General features: G+C 42.0%; 1 protein-coding gene across 3 annotated transcripts in view; it reads left to right on the forward strand.

Moving 5' to 3' along the window:
* LOC122928574 (cytoplasmic phosphatidylinositol transfer protein 1-like) overlaps positions 1-21,261 on the forward strand; it is a 141,103-nt gene extending 119,842 nt beyond the window's left edge. The window contains exons 7-11 of one of the 3 annotated variants that reach the window (XM_044281550.1): positions 1,449-1,604; positions 2,097-2,160; positions 3,616-3,702; positions 18,034-18,094; positions 18,362-18,444. In XM_044281550.1, the coding sequence (XP_044137485.1) occupies positions 1,449-1,604; positions 2,097-2,160; positions 3,616-3,702; positions 18,034-18,053 (327 nt within the window). In that variant the 3' untranslated portion in view covers positions 18,054-18,094; positions 18,362-18,444. Of the gene's footprint in view, positions 1-1,448; positions 1,605-2,096; positions 2,161-3,615; positions 3,703-4,743; positions 5,639-18,033; positions 18,095-18,361 lie in introns of those variants that run through there. The other 2 variants (XM_044281548.1, XM_044281549.1) reach the window with 2 other exon arrangements.
* Positions 21,262-22,531: the final 1,270 nt, after the last annotated feature.

The raw sequence follows: 22,531 nt of genomic DNA on the forward strand, positions 1-22,531 counted from the left end.
AATGGTTTTCACTTCATAGGTGTGCCCTGTCAGGTTTAATAAATGGGATTTCTTGCCTTATAAATGGGGTTTGGACCATCAGTTGCGTTGTGGAGAAGTCAGGTGGAGACACAGCTGATAGTCCTACTGAATAGACTGTTAGAATTTGTATTATGGCAAGAAAAAAGCAGCTGAGTAAAGAAAAACGAGTGGCCATCATTACTTTAAGATCAGTCAGTCCGAAAAATTGGGAAAACTTTGAAAGTGTCCCCAAGTGCAGTCACAAAAACCATCAAGCGCTACAAAGAAACTGGCTCACATGCGGGCCGCCCCAGGAAAGGAAGACCAAGAGTGACCTCTGCTGCGGAGGATAAGTTCATCCGAGTCACCAGCCTCAGAAATCGCAGGTTAACAGCAGCTCAGATTAGAGACCAGGTCAATGCCACACAGAGTTCTAGCAGCAGACACATCTCTAGAACAACTGTTAAGAGGAGACTGTGTGACTCAGGCCTTCATGGTAGAATTTCTGCTAGGAAAACAACTGCTAAGGACAGGCAACAAGCAGAAGAGACTTGTTTGGGCTAAAGAACACAAGGAATGGACATTAGACCAGTGGAAATCTGTGCTTTGGTCTGATGAGTCCAAATTTGAGATCTTTGGTTCCAACCACCGTGTCTTTGTGAGACGCAGAAAAGGTGAACGGATGGACACTACATGCCTGGTTCCCACCGTGAAGCATGGAGGAGGAGGTGTGATGGTGTGGGGTGCGTTGCTGGTGACGCTGTTGGGGATTTATTCAGAATTGAAGGCATACTGAACCAGCATGGCTACCACAGCATCTTGCAGTGGCATGCTATTCCATCCGGTTTGCGTTTAGTTGGACCATCATTTATTTTTCAACAGGACAATGACCCCAAACACACCTCCAGGCTGTGTAAGGGCTATTTGACCATGAAGGAGAGTGATGGGGTGCTGTGCCAGATGACCTGGCCTCCACAGTCACTGGACCTGAACCCAATCGAGATGGTTTGGGGTGAGCTGGACCGCAGAGTGAAGGCAAAAAGGCCAAGAAGTGCTAAGCTTCTCTGGGAACTCCTTCAAGACTGTTGGAAGACCATTTCAGGTGACTACCTCTTGAAGCTCATCAAGAGAATGCCAAGAGTGTGCAAAGCAGTAATCAAAGCAAAAGGTGGCTACTTTGAAGAACCTAGAATATGACATATTTTCAGTTGTTTCACACTTTTTTGTTATGTATATAATTCCACATGTGTTAATTCATAGCTTTGATGCCTTCAGTGTGAATCTACAATTTTCATAGTCCTGAAAATAAAGAAAACTCTTGGAATGAGAAGGTGTGTCCAAACTTTTGGTCTGTACTGTATAAATATATATATTATGAATTTATGCGTTCTATAAGACAAAGGGCATTTTGTCATCTTTCTATTGTATGCTATTTATTTTATCATTAGGACCTCAGAACTTTCCGTTCAGAAAAGACTGGTCGAGGGCCATTATTGCAGGATTGGCATGAAACCACAAAGCCCATTATGTGCTCTTATAAATTAGTAGCAGCTAAATTTGAAGTGTACGGATTTCAGTCAAGAGTAGAAAGCTTTATTCATAAGGTAAGTATCTCATTGCTGTGAAGTACCCCCAGATGAATTAGAGATCATTAATATAATTATGGGCAACTTTAGGAAAATATACTGTAATTATATAGTTATCTGGATAAATAATGGAAATGAGCTTAACTAATTTCTAAGTAACAAATCCAGAAAGATTACATCTGAGCTGTGTGCTAAGGGTGTAGCCTTTAATAGAAATGCACAAAGATGAGAAAGGTCATCACATAAGACCCCCCCTTCCCCATTATAGATTCAAATTTTGCCACGCAGGGTAAATGTCATGGTACTGCTGATCATAATTATTACCCCTCATAAGTTCTGATCTTGTTCTTGCCTTGGTTATACTGTATTTTATATAAGTAATTGTGACTTTTTTGTGTTATGTTTATTCAGATGTGGCGACTACTTTATACTGTATTCATTCTTCTGCCAATGTTCTCATTAATAAAATTATATACAAGGATAAAATTGTTATTTTTTATACTGTTTTAGAACATCAAAGACATTTTGCTTGCTGGCCACAGACAAGCTGTGGCATGGATGGATGAATGGTATGGTAAGTATCTGACTTCCACTTGGATACTTGCAGAAAGCTTATAATTAGTTCTGTGCCCGGCTGTAAGTGGGGCCTCCCTTCATAACGTGGCATTCTAGTCTTAGTCGAGACCCTCTCATCGCTTCTGCATATTTGACCTCCACTACAAACCTTTGGCTTCCAACATCATCACTCGGAGGGAGTTCTACAATGGCTCTATTGAGATCTACTTTGCTCAGTCTCCTCTTGCGCCTCATTTGGTTTCATCACACAAGTTGGCACCATCAACCATCCTTTATAGGTTTCACAGTGCCTTCTCCAGCATCATGATGCACTGCTCAGCGCTATAACACTCACCATAACATCAGTTCTGAACTCTGCATGGGCACCTTCTTCTGTGACAGGGTTTGGAAGCACCACTGCATACTGCACAGACAACTGTGTACATACAGAGTACATAACACATTAGCAAACAGAAGTCTCTTAAATCGAATTACATATAATTTTACCTCAGGGGGAAATAAAAGGTTTACGGCCTATTACAAGGGTCTACTTTTGGAAATATAGGCTGCTGCATAGTATTATATGGTACAAATTTTGTAAAAAAAATTCCATGACAGTAGATGATTCCTGGGTTAAGCCATACGCAAATGAATGTGCACATTTTGTTCCATAAAATGGTATATAGGACAGAACTATATCATTCACTATACTGACGGTCAAAAAACTCTGTGGGCTTTCATGCATGCTATGATTAACAAGTGTGTATGTGTTCTCAGTTGGGAGATGGGAATAAGCTCCTGTCAAACTCCTAGATTGAGATGGGCAGTAACCTATCTCCCAGAAGAACAAAATAATCTGTCACGTTTTTTCAACATTTCCAACCTTTTTCCCTGACATCTGCCTTTGGGGGAAAGTTGGGACACCATCATTAACATAAGTCTTCTGATTAGACTCTGATTAGACCCATTGTTATGTCTGAACATTGGAAAATACTTGGGAAATAGTTTTTGGAAACTAACACCCTCATTACTGCAGCAAATAAACACATGTACAAACTTGAGGATTTTAGGGCATGATGGTGCGACTTTGCAATGTTTCTATTCATTATAACGGTAGTTTGTGTTGTGTGGCCGGTTCCCCTTTGTTGTCCTATTAACCTTTCAAACATGTCTAAATAACAAGATCAATATCTTCTTGTTTTCCAACAGCATTGTTTTGGACCCACACATATGGTGATTTTTGTGCCAGCTTAACAGATGAAGTCAGTGTGTGGCCAGTGATATTTAATTAGCATGCTGGTGTTTTCTCTTGGTTTGTTTTGCCAATAGCAAGAATTGCTGTTTCGTCACTAATCCATCTGTTAACTGTTTGATCTAAGTCAAAAGCCCCTGGCGTAGTGATCCCGAATGTAAGGCTGTGATTGATTACTCAAGGAATCTACACATGAAGATCATATGTTACATATGTTTACAGGTATGTCACTGGAAGATGTTCGAAAGTTTGAGAAAAAGCTTCAGGAGGAAACCAACTGTAAAGTCAATTCTCAGAAAAAGAATGCAGGTAAGCAAATGTGTGCCAGAAATTCCAGCACAGGGAAATATGGCATAACAAAATATAACACCAATTCCCAAAAAGTTGGGACACTGTAAAATTTAAATAAAAGTGAATAAGAACAGAATGCAATGGTTTTCAAATCTAGACCCATATTTTATTCACAATAGAACACAGATCAGATGTTGAAAGTGAGACATTTTACCAGTCCATGAAAAAATTATCTAATTTAGAACTTGATGGCAGCAACGCATTTAAAAAAAAGTTGGGACAGGAGCAGCAAAAGGCTGGAAAAGTACGTGGGGGAGTAATTAGCTACTAAATTGTATAACTGGATATAAAAAGAGCATGTTAGGCTACTTTCACACTTGCGTTCGTCGGTCCGCTCGTGAGCTCCGTTTGAAGGAGCTCACGAGCGGACCCGAACGCCTCCGTCCAGCCCTGATGCAGTCTGAATGGAGCGGATCCGCTTAGACTGCATCAGTCTGGCGGCGTTCAGCCTCCGCTCCGCTCGCCTCCGCACGGCCAGGCGGACAGCTGAACGCTGCTTGCAGCGTTCGGCTGTCCGCCTGGCCGTGCGGAGGTGAGCAGATCCGTTCAGACTTACAATGTAAGTCAATGGGAACGGATCCGCTTGAAGATGACACCATATGGCTCAATCTTCAAGCGGATCCGTCCCCCATTGACTTTACATTGAAAGTTATTAATGCAGACGGATCCGTACTGAACGGAGCCTCCGTCTGCATTAATATGATCGGATCCGTTCAGAACGGATCCGATCAAGCGCAAGTGTGAAAGTAGCCTTATAGAGGCAGAGTCTCCCAGAAACAAAGATGGGCAGAGGACAGAGATTCACCAATCTGTGAAAAACTTTGTCTTAAAATTGTGGAATAATTTCAGAAAAATGTTCCTCAACGTAACATTGTGAAGACTTTGAATATCCCACCATCTACAGTGCATAATATAATCAAAAGATTCTGAGAATCTATAGAAATCCATGTGTGCAACAGTCAAGGCTGACAGTCAATATTGGATGCTTGTGATTTACAGGCCCTAGGATGGCACTGCATTAAAAAAGGCATGATCCTGCATTTCAACAAGACAATGCTCAATCACATACTGCATCCATCACATCAGCATGGCTTCTAAGAGTTCCAGTGCTTAAGTGGCCTCCCTGCAGTCCACACCTTTCACCAATAGAAAATGTTTGGTGCATCACAAAATGAAAAATACAGCAAAAAAGAGCAAGGACTATTGAGCAGCTAGAATCCTACATTAGACAAGAATGGGACAACATTCCTCAACCAAAACTCCAGCAACTGGTCTTCCCGGTTCCCAAATGTTTACAGACTGTTGTTAAAAGAAGAGGGGATGCTACACAATGGTCCTGTCCAAACTTTTTTGAGATGCATTGCTGCCATCAATTTTTAAATTAGTTATTGGCTCACTTTAAACATCTAATATGTGTTCTATAATCAATTGTTAATAGAATATCGGTCTATGGGAGTTATAGATCATTGCATTCTGTTTTTATTTACATGTATCTACATTTTACACAGCGTCCCAACTTTTCTGAAATTGGAGTTGCATGTCAAAAACATTTCCTCCTGAAAACAAATAAAATACCTGTTGTGGCCTCTTTTTCTGCAGTTGTTAAATAAATGTATGTATAAAATATGACTCCATTAGAACAAATACAGATTTTTAACAGTTCATGGCATAATATACAGCATGTTTATTCTGAGGTAGAGAGGTAGAGTATTTAAAAGCAATTTTGTGACATTTTAGGGACTATGTCCCCTTCAGCTTGAGGAATAGGGTGTGATCCCCAAAACCTTGCATTTGCCCTGAATGTTCCAATAATTTTACATCTCTTTGAGGATCAATGGACAGTAGCAGAACAAATTCAACCAATTACCATGTCATTGCATTAAAGTGAACCTGTCACCAGTTTTATGGTGTCCTAACTAAGGGCAACATAAATAAGTGACTGATTCTCTTAGCAAAATGCTGGGTCACTTTCTTTCATTGACCCAGTCAATCTGCCAACATCTTGTATTGAAAAGCTCCAGCTCATAATGATGAGTCCTGAATATTCATGAGCTCCTGACTCTCCCCGCCTACCTGCTGCTGATTGACAGTTATTTTCCAAATGAATCAGCAGTAGGTGGGCAGGGGAGTGGCTATAGCTCTGAATTAAATAAACGCCGCACTCGCTGACATCACGTTGTACTCAAATCAGCTCATTAACATGCGGCATGTGGCATCTTTGTGTGTATATTATGAGGTAACCATCTGTCACACCAGTAAGTGAATACATATAAGGCACTTTTTAGTAGTTAATGATTGTTCATAATTAGTTAGATTATAATCAAATATCCACATGACAGGTTCCCTTTAAAGAAGTTGTGCAGCAATTTATATTGATGACCTATCCTTAGGAAAGGTTATCAATATCTGACACCAAGGACACTCACCCATAAGCTGTTTAAAGAGGAGGTGGTGCTCCATGCGAGTGCCTCTTCCTGGTCATTACATTGCTCTTAATGATGGAAGTGCACTGTAATGGAGCAAGTACGTGAAATTGCACTACGCCACAGCTTTAGAGGAGACAGCACATAGTGTAATGACCAGGAAGCAGCACTCCATGCTTCAAACAGCTGATCAGCGGGGGTCCCCGATGTCGTACCCTCCCCAATCAGATATTAATGAACTATCTTGTGGATAGGTCATTGATATAACTCACTGCACAACCCCTTTAAAGTAGTAAAGCATTCCTTCAATGCAGAAAATACTAGGACAGATGTATCAAAATGTCTACATTTTTAGAATGTCACACAGCTCATATGTGTTCCTAATACTAATGCAGACAGCCCATTGTCCCCCAGTCATCGAAAGCTGCATTTACAAAAGCCAATAATCGTCCAATCTGCTAGTGTAAATGTGCCACTGATCACCCGATGAACAAGCGAAACGCTTCAGTATCTATAGGCAATGCAAGTAATAAATCAGAGCCTTCCCTCCAATCTTATAATGTCAGATATGGTAGCCTGTGCGATGAGTGGGAGGAGGACAGCCAGGGCTGCCATAACTTTAAATATGAGTCAACTGTGTCCCCTATAGTAGCAGCAATTTTTTGGTATATGACCATTCTATCCATCCACTGCATGACCTCAGAAAGGTTGAGGGTGTTAGTTCGCCATTTGGCCACGATATGTATGCAAGCCGTGAGTAAAAGGAATTGAGCTATTTTAAATGGTTTGTATTTTAGGCTTATAGGTTTATCCCCCTAGGAGACTTACAGATGGCATTTTGTGAAAAGTAGTGCCCAGAACATCTGATATAATTGAGCAGACATTCGACCAGAAAGAACTTACTATAGAGCATGCCCACCAGATATGATACATTGATCCAATGGAATTAAAGCCTCGGAAGCAAAAAGGTGTAACCGATAGCTAGATATGGTGCAATCTTTCGGGCACCAAATAAGCCCTATGAAGAACCTTAAGAGAAGTCTCGACTAGGGACACCTGCCAGCTGCCCCTGGTAATAGTAATAGCATGCCACCTAGATAAGGGTATCGAGCAGTGGGTGTCCTCCTCCCACTTTGACATGAAAGGCAACTTGTTGTGATTAGATGGGTTATTTAACCATGAAAAGAGGCGAGAAACCAGTCCCACCCTATCGAAAGAATATAAGAGGAAATGTTCAAAAGGAGTATATGTAATGGACGAGGAGGTCCCCATGATGGACCGCCAAAAGGACAATGCTTGGACCAATCTATAATCCTCAGATGTGGGGATAGAGTGTTTAGATCTCAGTTGGGCTGCTAAGGGTAATTTTCCAGCAATAAGGAAGTCATGCAGACGTCTCAGGCGATTGGCGGACCACCAGGAGAAAGCCCCCAGGTCCACCCCTGGTGGGAAAACCAGGTTGGCCAATAGTTGGTTGAGGGGAGCAGGTCTTGATTGAAGACAAGCCTTGAAGCGTACAGACCTCCATAGTTGTAGGGCGTAAAAAGATAACAGGACCCTAGACCAAAAGGTCAGAGGAAAGAGGGTTTGTGTCCCAAAATAATGCAGGCCAGAAGAGGGGGGAGATCATGGACATCTCCAGGGCTACCCACATCGGAGGGCCATGGACCAGGAGGAGTTGTGCTAGTCATGCTGCTTTATAGTATTTAATGAAATTGGGGACTGAGAGGCCTCCCATTCGCTTGTGTAGGAACATGACCTCTAGCTTGATCCTTGGTCTTCGATGTGCCCAGATGAAATAGGAAAGGTCCATTGGAATTGGCAGAGTCCTAAATAAGTATAACAAATGCTGTAATATTACCATTTTGATGGTGTGAATTCTGCCTGACCAAGATAACAGAGGCGAGTCCCATTTGCCCATATCAGACCTGATCTCTCGATAGAGGGGAAGATAGTTCACTCTATAGATATTGGACAGCTGGGGAGTAAAGTAAATGCCTAAGATAGTTTACTGGGGTAAGTACGGAAGCCAAATTCTCATTCTGCTAGGTAGATGGTGTTGGGAGGAGTGTTACAGTGGAGGACCTCAGACTTAGAGGGATTTATTTTCAAATCAGAGGCTTTAGAGAACTCTTGCAGTAGGACATTAAGGTTGGGGAGAGAAATGGCTGGGTTAGTGATTGTGATGAGTAGGTCATCTGCAAATAGATTCAGCTTTAAATCCTGAGTCCCAATAGTAATTCCTGTGATATTGGGGACTTGCTGTATAAGGGCAGCTAGAGGTTTGATTGCTAAGGCAAAGAGGACTGGAGACAGAGGGCATTCCTGCCTTGTTCCTCTTCCAATTTTAATAGGTGAGGGGGAAGTAGAGGGCAGTTTTAAGAAAGCTGTGGGGTGGGAATAAAGGGTTGCCAGTGTCTGAACAAAAGGGCCATGAAATCCTATTACCCTAAGAACTGACAACAGATATTCCCAAGAGAGGCAACCAAAGGCTTTTTCTAAGTCCAATGAAAGTAATGTTAAGGGAAATTGGAGTTGGTGTGACCATGAGATTACATTGAGAGTTTTGCAAACATTGTCAGGGGCTTCACAATGGGGAATGAATCCCACCTGATCTGGGTGGACCAGATGGGGGAATAATTGATTTAGTCTAAGTCTTGGCATCAAGGTTTAAGAGATATTGGCCTATAGTTGTCTGGAGAGAGGGGGTTCCTATTATGTTTGTGAAAAACTGTTATGAGAGCATCAAGGAACTCATCTGGCATTGCATGGCCATGAAGAAGGTGGTTGCAGTAGGCCCTAATGTGAGGAGTAAGGATTGTGGAGATTTTTTTTTTAAAATAGAGGCCAGTCAAGCCATCTGGACCAGGGGCCTTCCCAAGTTTCAGGCATTTGAGGGTCATTTCAACTTCATCAACAAATATCTCCTTATTAAGCTGTTGTAGGACCTCTGGTGTGAGTTTGGCCAGGTTGGCTTTAGAAATGAAAGCATTAGAGAGTGCGGGGAGTTGAGGCTGACGATGCCTGTATAGAGCTTGATAGAAGTTAGTGAAGGTATTATATATACAGTTAGGGTTACTCTCGTGACCTGACCTTCTTGAGTTTGAATCCTAAGGATTTTATTGATGTGCTGCTGAGATTTGAGCCTTCTAGCCAGAAGCTTGTCAGGTTTGTTGGCTCACTTATAATATTTTGCTTTAGTCTAGCGTAGGGCCTTCTCTATCCTATGAGATAGGATAGTTTCTAATTGCAATTTAATGGCTTGGTGTAGGTACAAGGATGGGTGTTGTTGGCGAGCATGAACTAGCCTAACTAGTTTAGATTCTAGGGAGGTCTGAGCCTGGTCCCTGTCTTTCTTCCTCTTTGATGCTATTGCTATTAATTTGCCTCTGATGAATGCTTTATGGGAAAGCCATACCCAGTGAGGAGAGGAGTCTGTGGTGGTATTTTCACTGAAGAAGTGAGCCAGATCAGTGGCAATCTGAGTCTGGACTGTAGGATCAGTGAGTAAGGCCTCATTTAGGCGCCAGGAGAAATAACAATATCCTGGTCGGACCATGCTGAGACAATGTCTACTATACAAAAGAAGTATGGGAGTGCATTAGCTGAGGATTGAATTATATCAATACGGCTGTGAGAGTGATGTGCAGAGGAGTAGAAGGTATAAACCCTGGCTGGTCCATTATGCTCTCTCCAGGTATCTGCTAAGGAGAGTTGATGCATAGTGTCATTAATGATCTGTTTATGCTCACTCATGTGCTGTGAATCTGACGTGTGGGACCTATCAAGGGTGGTGTTTAGTACAAAGTTGAAGTCTCCACACCAGATTAGGTAATGGTATTCTAAGGGGTCAATTGCTTCAGCTAAGGTTTTGAAAAAGTGAATGGGATGTTCATTATGTGCATAAGAGTTTATAATCCATATGGATGTATCCTGAAGGGTGCCTACTAGAATCAAATACTTGCCCTCTGGGTTAGAAATGGTCTGCTGTACCTGAAAAGGGAAATTATTCCTGAAGAGAGTTACCACTCCCCTTGTTTTGGATGTGTGGGAGGTAGCATAGAAAGTAGAATATCGGGGTGGATATAGGTGGGGGAAGAGGTGGGGAAAAAATATGACTCCTGCAGACAGACAATGTCGGGGTAGTGTTTTAGATAGTCTATAAAACACTACCCCTTACATTTGGACGACACATAAATTAGAATTGGGTGTCTGCAGGAAGAGATCAGCAGTGATGGCCAGTTCGCATGGCTGCCATCTTTTTTCACAAGTCCGGCAAGGCACAGGTAAGCCCTTACCTGTGCCTGTGCGCGAGCCGGTCTGAAAACAAGTGGGGTCAGCGGGAGCAGGCAGTTCTGAGAACAGCCACCGGGGGCCTTCATCGGGCTGTTCTCGGAACTTCATGCTCCTGGTGATCGCATTTGTTTTCAGACCGGCTCGCGGCACAGGTAAGGGCTTACCTGTGCCTCGCCAGATTTGTGAAAAAAGATGGCAGCCCGCATATGTTCGCGGGCGAACCATGCAAACTGGCCATCACTGGAGAGGTGCTAATATCTCAATGAGAATTCCCGCTTTAGCCAGTCTCCTTGCCTTGGTCAAGAGACCGGATCAGGTAGGTTCTGGAGTTATAAGAGAAAGTCAGGGAAAATGGGAAGACCCAACTGTACCTGAGCCTGCTGGAGAGCCAATGTGATGCGTTTCATGTTCCTGTGGCGCCCCCAAGGCGTTTCATGTTCCTGTGGCGCCCCCAAGGTGGAAGGAGCCAGGTCGGGGTACAGCTGCGCCGTGAGTCATAGGCCCGGCAGCGTCGGTAGATTGCTGTGAGAAGCTGGTCACGGGCCTTTGGGTAGTAGAGTTTCAATACAATGTCCATGGGATAATCCGGGTTCTTTGGGGTGCCCAGAGCCCTGTGAATCCTATCAATTCGGAACAGGGAGTCGTCCTGTTGAGGCAGCAGGGCCTTGACGAGATCCATGATTGTTTGGTGCAATGAGGTATAGTCTTCGGGGACTCCCTGCATGCGGAGGTTCACTCTCCTGGAGCGGTTCTCTAAGTCCTCAAGTTTTAGCTGCCTGGGTGTCAATGTCTTGTCTATCCACTGCTATGGCATCCACCATACTTTCGGCCCTTGCTTCCACATCTGCAACCCGTTGGCCCAGGTCATGAATTTGGCAGGTAAACTCAGCCAATGCCTGGGTTAGCTCATCTCGGAACAGTTGTTCAGGTAGAGATCCCTCGGCGGAGAAGCAGTAGGCGAGAAGGAGATGGTGGTGGGGAGCATGGCACTCCATGAATAGAGTCCTCGTTGTTGGCACAAGCAGGCAAGTCTGCCATTTTGGAGGCCACTTGCAAGGCAAAGATAGCCGGGATGGATTGAGATAGAGGCTGGGAAGCCAGCTTGGCGCCTGATTTCTTGGACTTAGTCATAGGCCCAGGTGGATAGGGGTTCTTGTCAATCAATACTTTTGGAGCTGCAAAGCAGCGCTAAATCAGCCGTTTAGCAGTGGCAGGCACGGAGCTCACACAGCGCACATCTGCTCCCATGAACTGAGCACATTATTTGTTCTTTAACCTTTTATTCCCATGAGTTATGTACCTCTCCCAAATAAATTTTAGAATGCTTTAAAAATATCCCATTTTGTCACAGTATTTTTATTTTTAAGGACTTTTTCCCAGTTAGTTAGGCTTATGGCCTCTCTTAGGTGGCTAAATTTAGCTTTTTTGAAGTTTGGTATTTTTGTTTCTCCCTGAAGAAACACTCTTTTGAATGACAATTGGAAGGTTATTACTTTATCCTTACTATTTCCCAGGTGTCCCCCAACCTGCACATCTGTTGTTCTGTCAGGTCTATTGGTTAATACTAAGTCCAGTGTGGCCATCCATCCAGTTGGGTCCTGAACTAGTGGGGAAATACTTGAAATACCTGTTAGGTAATACCTGTTAGGTTACATAGTAACCTATATCTGTAAAGAATAAATCAAGGCAACTGGACGTACTGTAGATTTCTTGAAAACGTTTCTCGTTCTTCCAACGAGCTTTCTCAATTCTGAGTGACTGTACAAAAATTCTGGGAATAAATATGTAACTGAATCCACATCTGGTAATTATACCCAGCATTGGGTCAAAGGTGTTGATTCCATTATCCTAATTGGAGTCAGTAGGTGATAAAGACTTCCCAGAAAAAGACTTCCCAGAGAAATCTACAGTACGTCCAGTTGCCTTGATTTATTCTTTACAGATATATACCATGACCTGGATAAATGAGAACCTTTACAGACATAGTAACCTATGCTAAAGAAAAAACATACAGTAGGTCCATCCAGTTCAACCTGTTATCCTACAAACTTGACCTCATGAGGTAGAAGCCAATTTTCCTCATTTTAGGGTAAAAAAAAATCCTTCCCTACTCCAATCAGGCAATCAGAATAACTCCCTGGATTAACGATCCTTCTCCAGATTTCTAGTAACCATAACCTGCACGATTATTATAGTCAAGAAATACATGTTTGTATTTACACTATACTATGTTTGTGTAGAAACCTTCTGTCCTCTAGCTGCAGAGGATGTCCCCTCATCACAGTCACAGTCCTGGTGATAAATAGATGATGGGAGAGATCTCTGCACTGACCCCTGATATATTTATACATAGTGTGGTGTTTCGCTCTGATAGGGTAAGCGGGCGCAGTACAGAGACAAAATACAAGTTCTTAACTCAACTCGTAACTTTGCAGTCTTGGTGTTAATTCACACACAATAGAAAGTTCATATAACACAAGTCACCTTGCTGACAGTTCTGCCTCCAGTAGTCCACAGCAGGCTTTAGAGGGCCTGTTTCCCCAGCATGCGGCTCTAAGCCCTCTAGCACGGCACAAAGCCTCAGATCCCCAAAACAGACCTCTCTGCTGAGCTCAGCTGCTTATTTAAGGACAGCCAGGTGCTGCCAAAACCCAGACAGGCACTTAAACTCTGGTCCGATATTTTACCTCACCTGGCTGGAAACCATCCCAGCCGCACATGCTGGGAGGAAAAAAAACCTACCTTGCCAGACACAACCCCTCACTGTGTCACAATAGTTATTAGATCTCCCCTCAGTCATCTTTTTTCTAAACGGAATAACACTACTTTTGATAATCTTTCTGGGTACTGTATTCCACCCATTCCAGTTATTACTTTAGTTGCCCTCCTCTGAACCCTCTCCAGCTCTGATATGCCTGTCTTGTGCACAGGAGCCCAAAATTGTACATAATACTCAGACTAGTGTGGTTTGACTAGTGATTTGTAAAGCGGCAGGGCTATGTTCTCATCACAGGCTTCTTTTGATGCAACCTATAATGGTTATTATATGCTCCAAGTGATCTAAAAGAGTTTCGGGGTGGCTTAACTACACTTTACAACTTGGAATAACGTTGTGGCTGCATTGTTGCATTGGCAGTGGCTTGGCTACAATTTTCATATTTTTTTAAATAATTTGTTCTTCATAATTTTCATAGTTGCCAAATCATGTAAGAGTAGATAAATACTCGGTTCAGACCTGCTTATTGGATGCCCTTGGGAAAGCATTACATAACAAGTATTTCCACAAAAGCAACCTCATGTTTTGGGTGTAGCTGAATAATGTGATGAAATATTTCCTTTACTTTAATCACTCCCCTGTCTTGATGAGTGTGGAGAGTTCCCCCTAAACTTTAGATTGTCGACTGATTCTGGCAAAAAACATCAGGTCTGGACAAAAATGGTCTAACATGTATGGAAGCCTTCAGTCTGGGGCTATATACCGAGTGACTTTCACTGTAGGACAGTCATTTGTATGCCAGAGGAATGCACTGAATTGCTTGCACATGCGACTTTCATTAGCCGTAATGTGACAAATACAGCATATCAGCAAGAAAGATACAGTCTGAAAAAACAAGTATGGTGCATAATAGTTGTGCATAAATCCTGGGATGACTATTATGTTTGAAATACAGCTACATCTAACCACAAAAACCTTTTTGTGTGTAGCCCCAGCTTGAAGAGCAACTGCCAGTAACAGAACAATCTGCAGGCACCATGCTATAGAGCAGGAGGAGCTGAGAAAGCTTCATATATCATTTTGTGGAAAAAGATTTAGTAAAACTTTAAATGTATACATTTATATTTTTCTAACTTAACCCGTGAACAGCTCTCAGGACATGGGGAGGTGTTTTCAGTGACTGACAGCTATCTAGGTATACACTTTACACAAGCCCAGATCCTCCCTAGGGCCAGGTCAGTGATATGAGGGTGCACCCTTTCTTCCCTCAGGGCACACCCTGATGTTGAGGCCCCTGTCTGATGGTAGGTGGGGTGCCCTTGGTGTTATAAATGTTGTTCGGGTGCAAGGCAGAAGGTGTAGGTACTGTGGCTGACGTATGGTGTTGGAGTCAGTAACCAGGCCGATTGTTTCTTTTAACTAAAGTGCAGAATGAAAGTTGTAGTACATCCAACGCTATCAAGGCACAGTTCCAATGCAAATCACAGTGCAGTCACTTCCCAATGGCTGTATATAGGCAAACTGCAACAATGACGATAATAGGAGTAGTAGTCTCAGTAGTCTCCTTCTAAACACTTTGTAACCTATCCAATATGTGATAAAATCACAATGCTGTAATAGACAGACATTAAAACAAACATGGATAACAATTGTGCATACAATCATATAATTCTACATTTTATCCACGTTTGTTTTCACACGTCTGTTTGTTAAAGTATTGTGTTTTTGTCATATATTCAGTATTTTTCCTAGTGATGTTCAGAATATGCTCCAAGCTTAATTACGGGATGTCATTCCATAAAATGTATGTCATAAGTAAGGTTGTTTAACCGAAATACAGTATATACCATTGCGGTCTACATTTAAGATGCAAACAAAGTTTTAATCCCTGGAGTGCTGGGCAATTTTTATGACGTTTGATTATGCCTACTGGTGGCTGAACCCATGCACCAGAGTGGAACTATCAGCAAGACTAGATGGCATAAGTCCTTTCTTATACTATCTCAGACTACAAATTATCCACACACATAGCAAGAAAGTGTCATATGCGCCACAGACTACAAACCATACACCTGCAAAAATTAGGTTTGCAATTTCTGTCTAAGGGATGCAGAATGCTAAATGTTCATCCAAACCATTATACACAGGGTGGCCCACGAAAAAGTAGCCTGCCTCCAATATCTCGAAATCAAACTACCTAATAGTAAATCTGTCTAAATTGTCCATAGCAACCAATCAGAGCTCAGCTTTAATTTATTCAGAGCTCTGTAGGAACTGGAAGCTGAGCTCTGATTGGCAACTAATCAGATTTATGGGCAACTAAGACTGATTTGTTAACCAATTTTCTTCAAATCAACTGTGACTACTACAATTTACCTGGACATCTTTGAAAAATTTTACAACCAACTAGAAACTATGTCCTGCTTTTCAACAAGATCGGCAACATGCCACACCTAACGGAACTTGCTGGCCCAGGTTCATGAACTGTTTACAGAAGAGCGAACTGTAAGCAAGGGGTTATGGCCACCACGTTCCCCAGATCCCCAGACTTGTCAACATGGGATTTTTTTTAACTGATGGGAAATTTAAAACAGAACGTGTACATTAACAATCCACAGCCCCTGGATGAATTCAAGGAAAACGTAACAAACATTATCCGCAGCATAACTATTTAAGCGCTGTCAATAGGGACCACTTTTGGCATCTTGTGTGACTTGTGGGTAATTATTAAAAAAAATAACATTCCACTTGCTCATTCATCTTGTCATGCTATTGCTGGGGGCAGACTACTTTTTTGTGGGCCACACTGTATAAGTGTGAGATGTGCCAGTGAGTGTAAATTCTTCAACAAGCAGAAAAGTCTATAGCCATAAACAGCGAATACCTTGCTAACTTGCTTGGCCTTGTTATCCTGGACAGTCTAGGAAAGTCTTCTTCAGTTTTCCCTTAAAGATTGTTCTCTTTTAACAGGGATGATGTCTCTCTTGGTGCAGAACTAGCATCTGCCCTGAATGGCAGGCAATGCTAAAACTGTACAGAGGCTCATGCAGTACTCACTAGAAAGCTGCTCCCTCAGAGGGGTAAGCTACCTTTCTCTTCTGTGTCAAGGCATAATTAACTAAAGAGTGTCACCTACAGACAGCTTTTGGTAAAACATACAAAGCATGAACAGATTAAATACATCAAATAAAGAAAAATTTGGAAGTACCGTATTTTTCGCCCCATAAGACGCACTTTCTTCCCCCAAAATGGGGGAGAAATGCCCCTGCGTCTTATGGGGCGAATGCGTGGAGTTTTACATCGCTGGCAGCGATGTATCAGTGAGCGGGGACTCGGGGAGGAGCTGGGGGCCAGCAATAGCGGCGGGGCGGTGCAGTCAGTGTAGTATAGCACCGCCCCGCCGCTCCGGTATACTAATATAAGATCTCATATTGAAGTAATAGTTATTAAACATGCCCCCCAACTGCTATTACTACCTTCCCTCCTAATCGCTGCTGTAGAATTCAGGCCAGGCGGGCGGGCGGCAGCGTAACTCGTGTCACGTGCCTGCGCCGCCTACTTTATGAATGAAGTAGGCGGCGCAGGCAAGTGACGTCAGTGAGACGCGCCGGCCGTCCTGCCGGCCTGATTTCTACAGCAGCGATTAGGATGAAAGGTAGTAATAGGAGTTGGGGGGCATGTTTAATAAATATTAATTCAATATGACAACTTATATTTTGTGCGGCGACGGGCGGGGGGGGGGGGGTCGACGGTTCGGATTGCGATCTGTGGATGGCACTGTTACGGGGGGGGATCTGTGAATGGCACTGTTATGGGCTGGGGGGTCTGTGGATGGCACATATATAACAGTGCCACCCACAGATCCCCCCCCCCCCCCAGCCCATAACAGTGCCATCCACGGATCCCCCCTGTAACAGTGTCAGCCACAGACCCCCCCCCCCCTGTAACAGTGCAAGCCACAGATCCCCCCCCCATAACAGTGTCCGTCATCCACAGATCCCCCCATAACAGTGTCCGTCATCCACAGATCCCCCCTATAACAGTGTCCGTCATCCACAGATCCCCCCTATAACAGTGTCCGTCATCCACAGATCCCCCCTATAACAGTGTCCGTCATCCTCAGATCCCCCCTATAACAGTGTCCGTCATCCACAGATCCCCCCATAACAGTGTCCGTCATCCACAGATCCCCCCCATAACAGTGTCAGTCATCCACAGATCCCCAGTAATAGTGCCATCCACAGACCACCATTAGTTCCAAACCCACCAAACACACAGCACACCTTTTGGTTAAAAATGTTTTTTTTCTTATTTTCCTCCCCAAAAACCTAGGTGCGTCTTATGGGCCAGTGCGTCTTATAGGGCGAAAAATACGGTACTCTGTTCGGTGGTACTGCACACTTATATAGAGTATGCTATCAATCACTGTATATTCATCTTGTGTGGACATTCCCTTAGGCTGGTTTCATACAATAGTAATGGAAGTGCATTTTTGCACCTCAATTATGGTCACAACCTCCAGCATGACCACAAGTCTAATCAATCAAACTGAATGCATCATAGCAATCTAATCTGAAGTGCTACCAACCTGTTCACTTGTGGTAAAGGCTGAGTAGTCCACATCCTATCAAAAATCTTAAAACAACTGTATATACATATATATATTTTGCTTCCCTGTCATCTCACTAAAAGATATTCTGAAATATTGGAAGTACTGTCATGTCTTGCGATATGGAAGGGACTTTATTTACAAAACCTACTGCATATACATTGTCATTTGTGAAATAGTTGGGCTCCTTCTTTACCTAGGAAATGGAAGCTCCTGGCATTAAAACTGTCTCACATCTCTTGTAGATTGTAGGTTCCTTAACTGAAGGTGTTCCCAGCCCAGTTACAAAAACATTCCTGGAATACAGTAAGAGTTGATTCACCAAGGAATTTTCCCATTTTCTTTCATACCAGGCACTTAACAGCAGTGGTTTTCTCTTAAGGTCTCAAAGTTAACTAATACATATCTTTACCACCTCTAATAGATACAGCTATAAACAGAGCAAAGAACCAAGCTAAGGTCTTTGGTTGCATGACAGCATATCTCTCCTCCTTTTACCTCTCATCTTCTTTATCTTTGTATTCATGTAATGTGCTAGAAAAATATTGAACTTTTCTCTCTCAACTGTTGCAGATTCAAAGAGTGAAAACTTGCTAAACATTGGTGGAGGAAAGCATTCAATTAACAGATCAACCTCCTGGAATAATGGGACAGAGGCAGGCCCCTATGCATCAACCAATGGAACTGCAGAATCCAAGCCCCGACCAAGGCTGCCTTCAGCTCCGGAATAATATTTAGAGATAATGAGATCTTCAGCTATAGCATAGGACATTGTCTGAACAAGTCCTGGAAGATGTTACTGGGGTTTTCTGAACAACCCAATTACTATATACTTTGTGGGATGAGGAGGTCACCTTGATCTCCATCATGTTTACCTTTGATTAGTAAGATGCAGAAAAAGGCTAAGACTTGAACTTGTTCTTGTACGATTGCGGCACACAGCATAAACTTGTTAATATAACATATAGAGGAGACTTTAATCTACTTTAAGATGTTTATAACAGGGAAATGTTGTAATGGGTGCAGGAGAAATAACTGAAATAGGCACAAGAACTTACACATTGAACACATCACCACCACCCAGAAGTTGCAGAAAAATCATTTTCAGTGACAGATGAGAAACAACTTGTAAATATGTTTACTACATGTATATTCTTTATGTTGTACAGTGGAGGTATGCAGGTCATTTTATCTACTATTTTTTAAATTCCTTTTTTCTTGGGCACATAAAATGTTCAGGCAACTTGCATAGACCAGCAAGTAAATGGTTAGTGTTGAGCGAATCTTGATTGAAGAAAACTCGCACCAGTGGTTAGCTGACGATGTCACCACACGCACCCAGCGTGATCACGTGGTGATGTCATCACACTCGCCGCAGGTCTATGGCGGGTTTTCTTCAACCAAGATGGGAACAGACAGCCTCTCCAAGATCAACTGGATAAGGTGAGTAGAATTTTTTTTTTTTAACCCCTGATAAACCCCCTAGCAACTGAATGTCACAGATGCCGTAATCAGCGGCATCTCAGGGGTTAAATAACAAAAACTCATAGTGAAAAATATAGAGTAAAACTAATTAACATAGCTAATCACATTCTTTTCCCCACCTACTTTTCAAAACTCAAGTGGGTGGTGTAAAAATGCAAAAAGTCACACATTTGCACAAATTAGCCCAAATAAAGTGGTAAAAGCCCTATTTTGTGACTTTTTGAAGCTAGAATTTTGGAGTGCAGGTTGTGATAAATTCCCTCCATTGAGTTTTTGTATATGTAAAACTTTTGCTGAAATAAAGGTAGAAGAAGTCACTCTTCCATTATTCAGGTAGATGAACTCAAGCAGGACATGAGGAATGTTTAACAGGTTGGACAGGCCCTGGTAGTGTGATAGATAAATGTGCTGATTTCCAATGATGTACAGTACTTATATCTGGTGGAGAAAAACGAAAAAAGAGCTGAGAGTTTTTTATTTTTATTTTTTAGATATGATAATGTAAAATATGTTTTCTTGGTCTGGCTGTCGTTGATTTATTCCTTTTGGTGGGACAAGCTGTTAATTGTGGAGAACTTTAGGAAAGTGGTAACTATATATCACTTCTAATTGTACTGTTCGCTATACTTAGAGCTGTTCTTTTGTCCTAGAAATTGTATTCACCCTTCTATATTTTGTGCTTTAAATGGTACTGTGTAGTAAAATGATACCGCACAAGTGACTTTTACTTTATGCTGACAATTGTGCATTGAGGATATCTAAAACAGTCTAAACATTTATATTTTAAAGTTTTCATACAGTAATTCCATTGCCAAGGTTAAGTTCAATATCCCAAAGCTAAATCCTAGTTTAGCTTAGGTCCAGCAATGTAGATATCTCAGGGTTTCTTTGTGCCTGCTTGTTCTGCATCATGACAGCTTCAGTGCCTGCTTGCCAAGAACTGTCCAGTCACCTTTATGAAGAATAATCCATCAGCTAGGTCATTTGTCTTGGTAAGGAAATAGCTCTTTATATGAAAGGGTATTTATGACACCTTTCGATACAGGTACTTTGTGTCATGCCAACATTTCCCTAAAATGGTCCAAGTCTATATGCAATAAGAATAAAATGAATTTTATACTGTTAAAAATCTCCTCCAGTCCTAACCACTAATCTCTTCCAACCTTCACTGGCCTATGTAGACACTAGATGTGACTGTGACCTTCTAGATTATAACTGCAGATCACATTGATCGAATTGAACATTGTATTGTCCCATATCAGTGACTGCAAGATGCATGGACGTGTTGTCATGTCACTGAGGACACAATGTCAATGAGGCCTAGCAAATACACAAGCCAAATGAGGACCTCAGGTGAGCAGTGGTGTGGGACCAGAGAAGAATTTCAAGAATAATAGTAAAGCTGGTGTTTTCAATAAATCAGGTGATTTAGTTAAAATTCTTTGGGGCAGATTTATCAAACCTGGTGTAAAGGAAAACTGACTTAGTTGCCTAGAGCAACCAATCAGATTCCACCTTTGTTTTTGTAAAGGAGCCCTGAAAAATGAAAGGTGGAATCTGATTGGTTGCTTTGGTAACTATGCCATTTGTCCTTTAAACCAGGTTTGATAAATTTTCAAATTTATGTTTTAAATGAAGAAAAATATAGATAGCTTTTAGGACAGATGCAACAAATGTGAAGTGTTCAAATATAAGCAGTTATTTGGATTATTACTTTTTTTAGTCTTAATTTTGCTTGTATATAAAATGAAAGAACACCAAGTGTATGTACTAACTCCCTGGTCAACCGCAGATGTGTATCACGTGTTTAGCTAATTTTCTTCTCCTGTGCATCTACTGACCAGTTTTGGTGACGTGCCTGAACTTTATCAGTCTGCTTATGTGAAAGATATTATATTTACTATTTGAGGTATTTTTCAAGCACTGTGTACTGTACAGAATATTTTGCACATATCTTAATAAATCATAAAGTGAACTATTTTTCACTATACTTATATCTTTGACTATTTGTTTTCATTTACTTGCCAAGTCAAATATAGATCTTCTTTTAGGTATGTGAGTTCATTTTAAAATACCCAGCATGATGCATGGATGGGAATCTAGACTGGAGCCTTAGACAGGAACAGGTTTGTTTCAAGTGAAAAGCTGTATACAGTTGTAATGAAGCCATTGTGTGATAAAGGTGAGGAGATAGATAAAGATGGCAGCTGATTTAGATGCAACACCAAATAACTGAACTTTATGCATTCTGAGGTTCATATTTCTTGACTACATAATACGGGCACATATGCTTGGTTGCCATGGTCATGTACAGGCACTTTACTTCGCAGTTTCAACAGTATATACAGCAAAATGCACAGTGGGGTAGTCTTTCAGTCTCCCATGTGGATTATAACAGTACAGTATACGCTGTAGCCCTTAGAGCAGTGTTTCCCAACCAGCGTGCCTCCAGCTGTTGCAAAACTACAACTCCCAGCATGCCCGGACAGCCTTTGGCTGTGCTGTGCAGGCATGCTGGGAGTTGTAGTTTTGCAACACCTGGAGGCACACTAGTTGGGAAACACTGCCTTAGAGGTTGATCTGACCATCATTAGGGATGAGCGAACCTGAACTGGAATGGTTTGGTTCGTACTGAACATTGTGGTGTCTAGGCACCCAAACACGGACCTTGCCATGGAATTCAGTGTTCAGGTTCAGTGTTTGGATGGTAAATAACGCATGTTTAAAGGCTGCAGTGCAGCCGACCAACAAGCTTTTAAGTTGTTGGCACTTTGAAGCCATCACAGTCATGCCTGGTATTGGCATGGCTGTGATTCACAGACGCAGCACTTGACCCAGCCTACATAAATGCCAGATCATGTGTTGCGCCGCCATTCTGCTCTAAATAGTGTAGGGACAGGATTCTTCTGCAGTGAGGGACAGTGTTAGGTTTTTTATCTGGCTATTAACCCCTAAAGTACTCGGCCCTATTTCACCTTACGGACTTGGCCATTTTTTTTGCAAATCTGACCAGTGTCACTTTAAGTGCTGATGACTTTAAAACACTTTGACTTATCTAGGCCATTCTGAGAGATTTTTTTTGTCACATCTTATACTTTACAACACTGGTAAAATGAAGTAAAAAAAAATCTTTTTTATTTATACATAAAAAAGTGGTAAAAAATAGCAAATTTCCAAGTTTCAATTTCTCTACTTCTATAATACATAGTAATACCTCCAAAAATAGTTACTTTACATTCCCCATATGTCTACTTCATG

The sequence above is a fragment of the Bufo gargarizans genome, chromosome 2 (genome assembly GCF_014858855.1).
Source record: "Bufo gargarizans isolate SCDJY-AF-19 chromosome 2, ASM1485885v1, whole genome shotgun sequence".
NCBI lineage: Eukaryota > Metazoa > Chordata > Amphibia > Anura > Bufonidae > Bufo > Bufo gargarizans.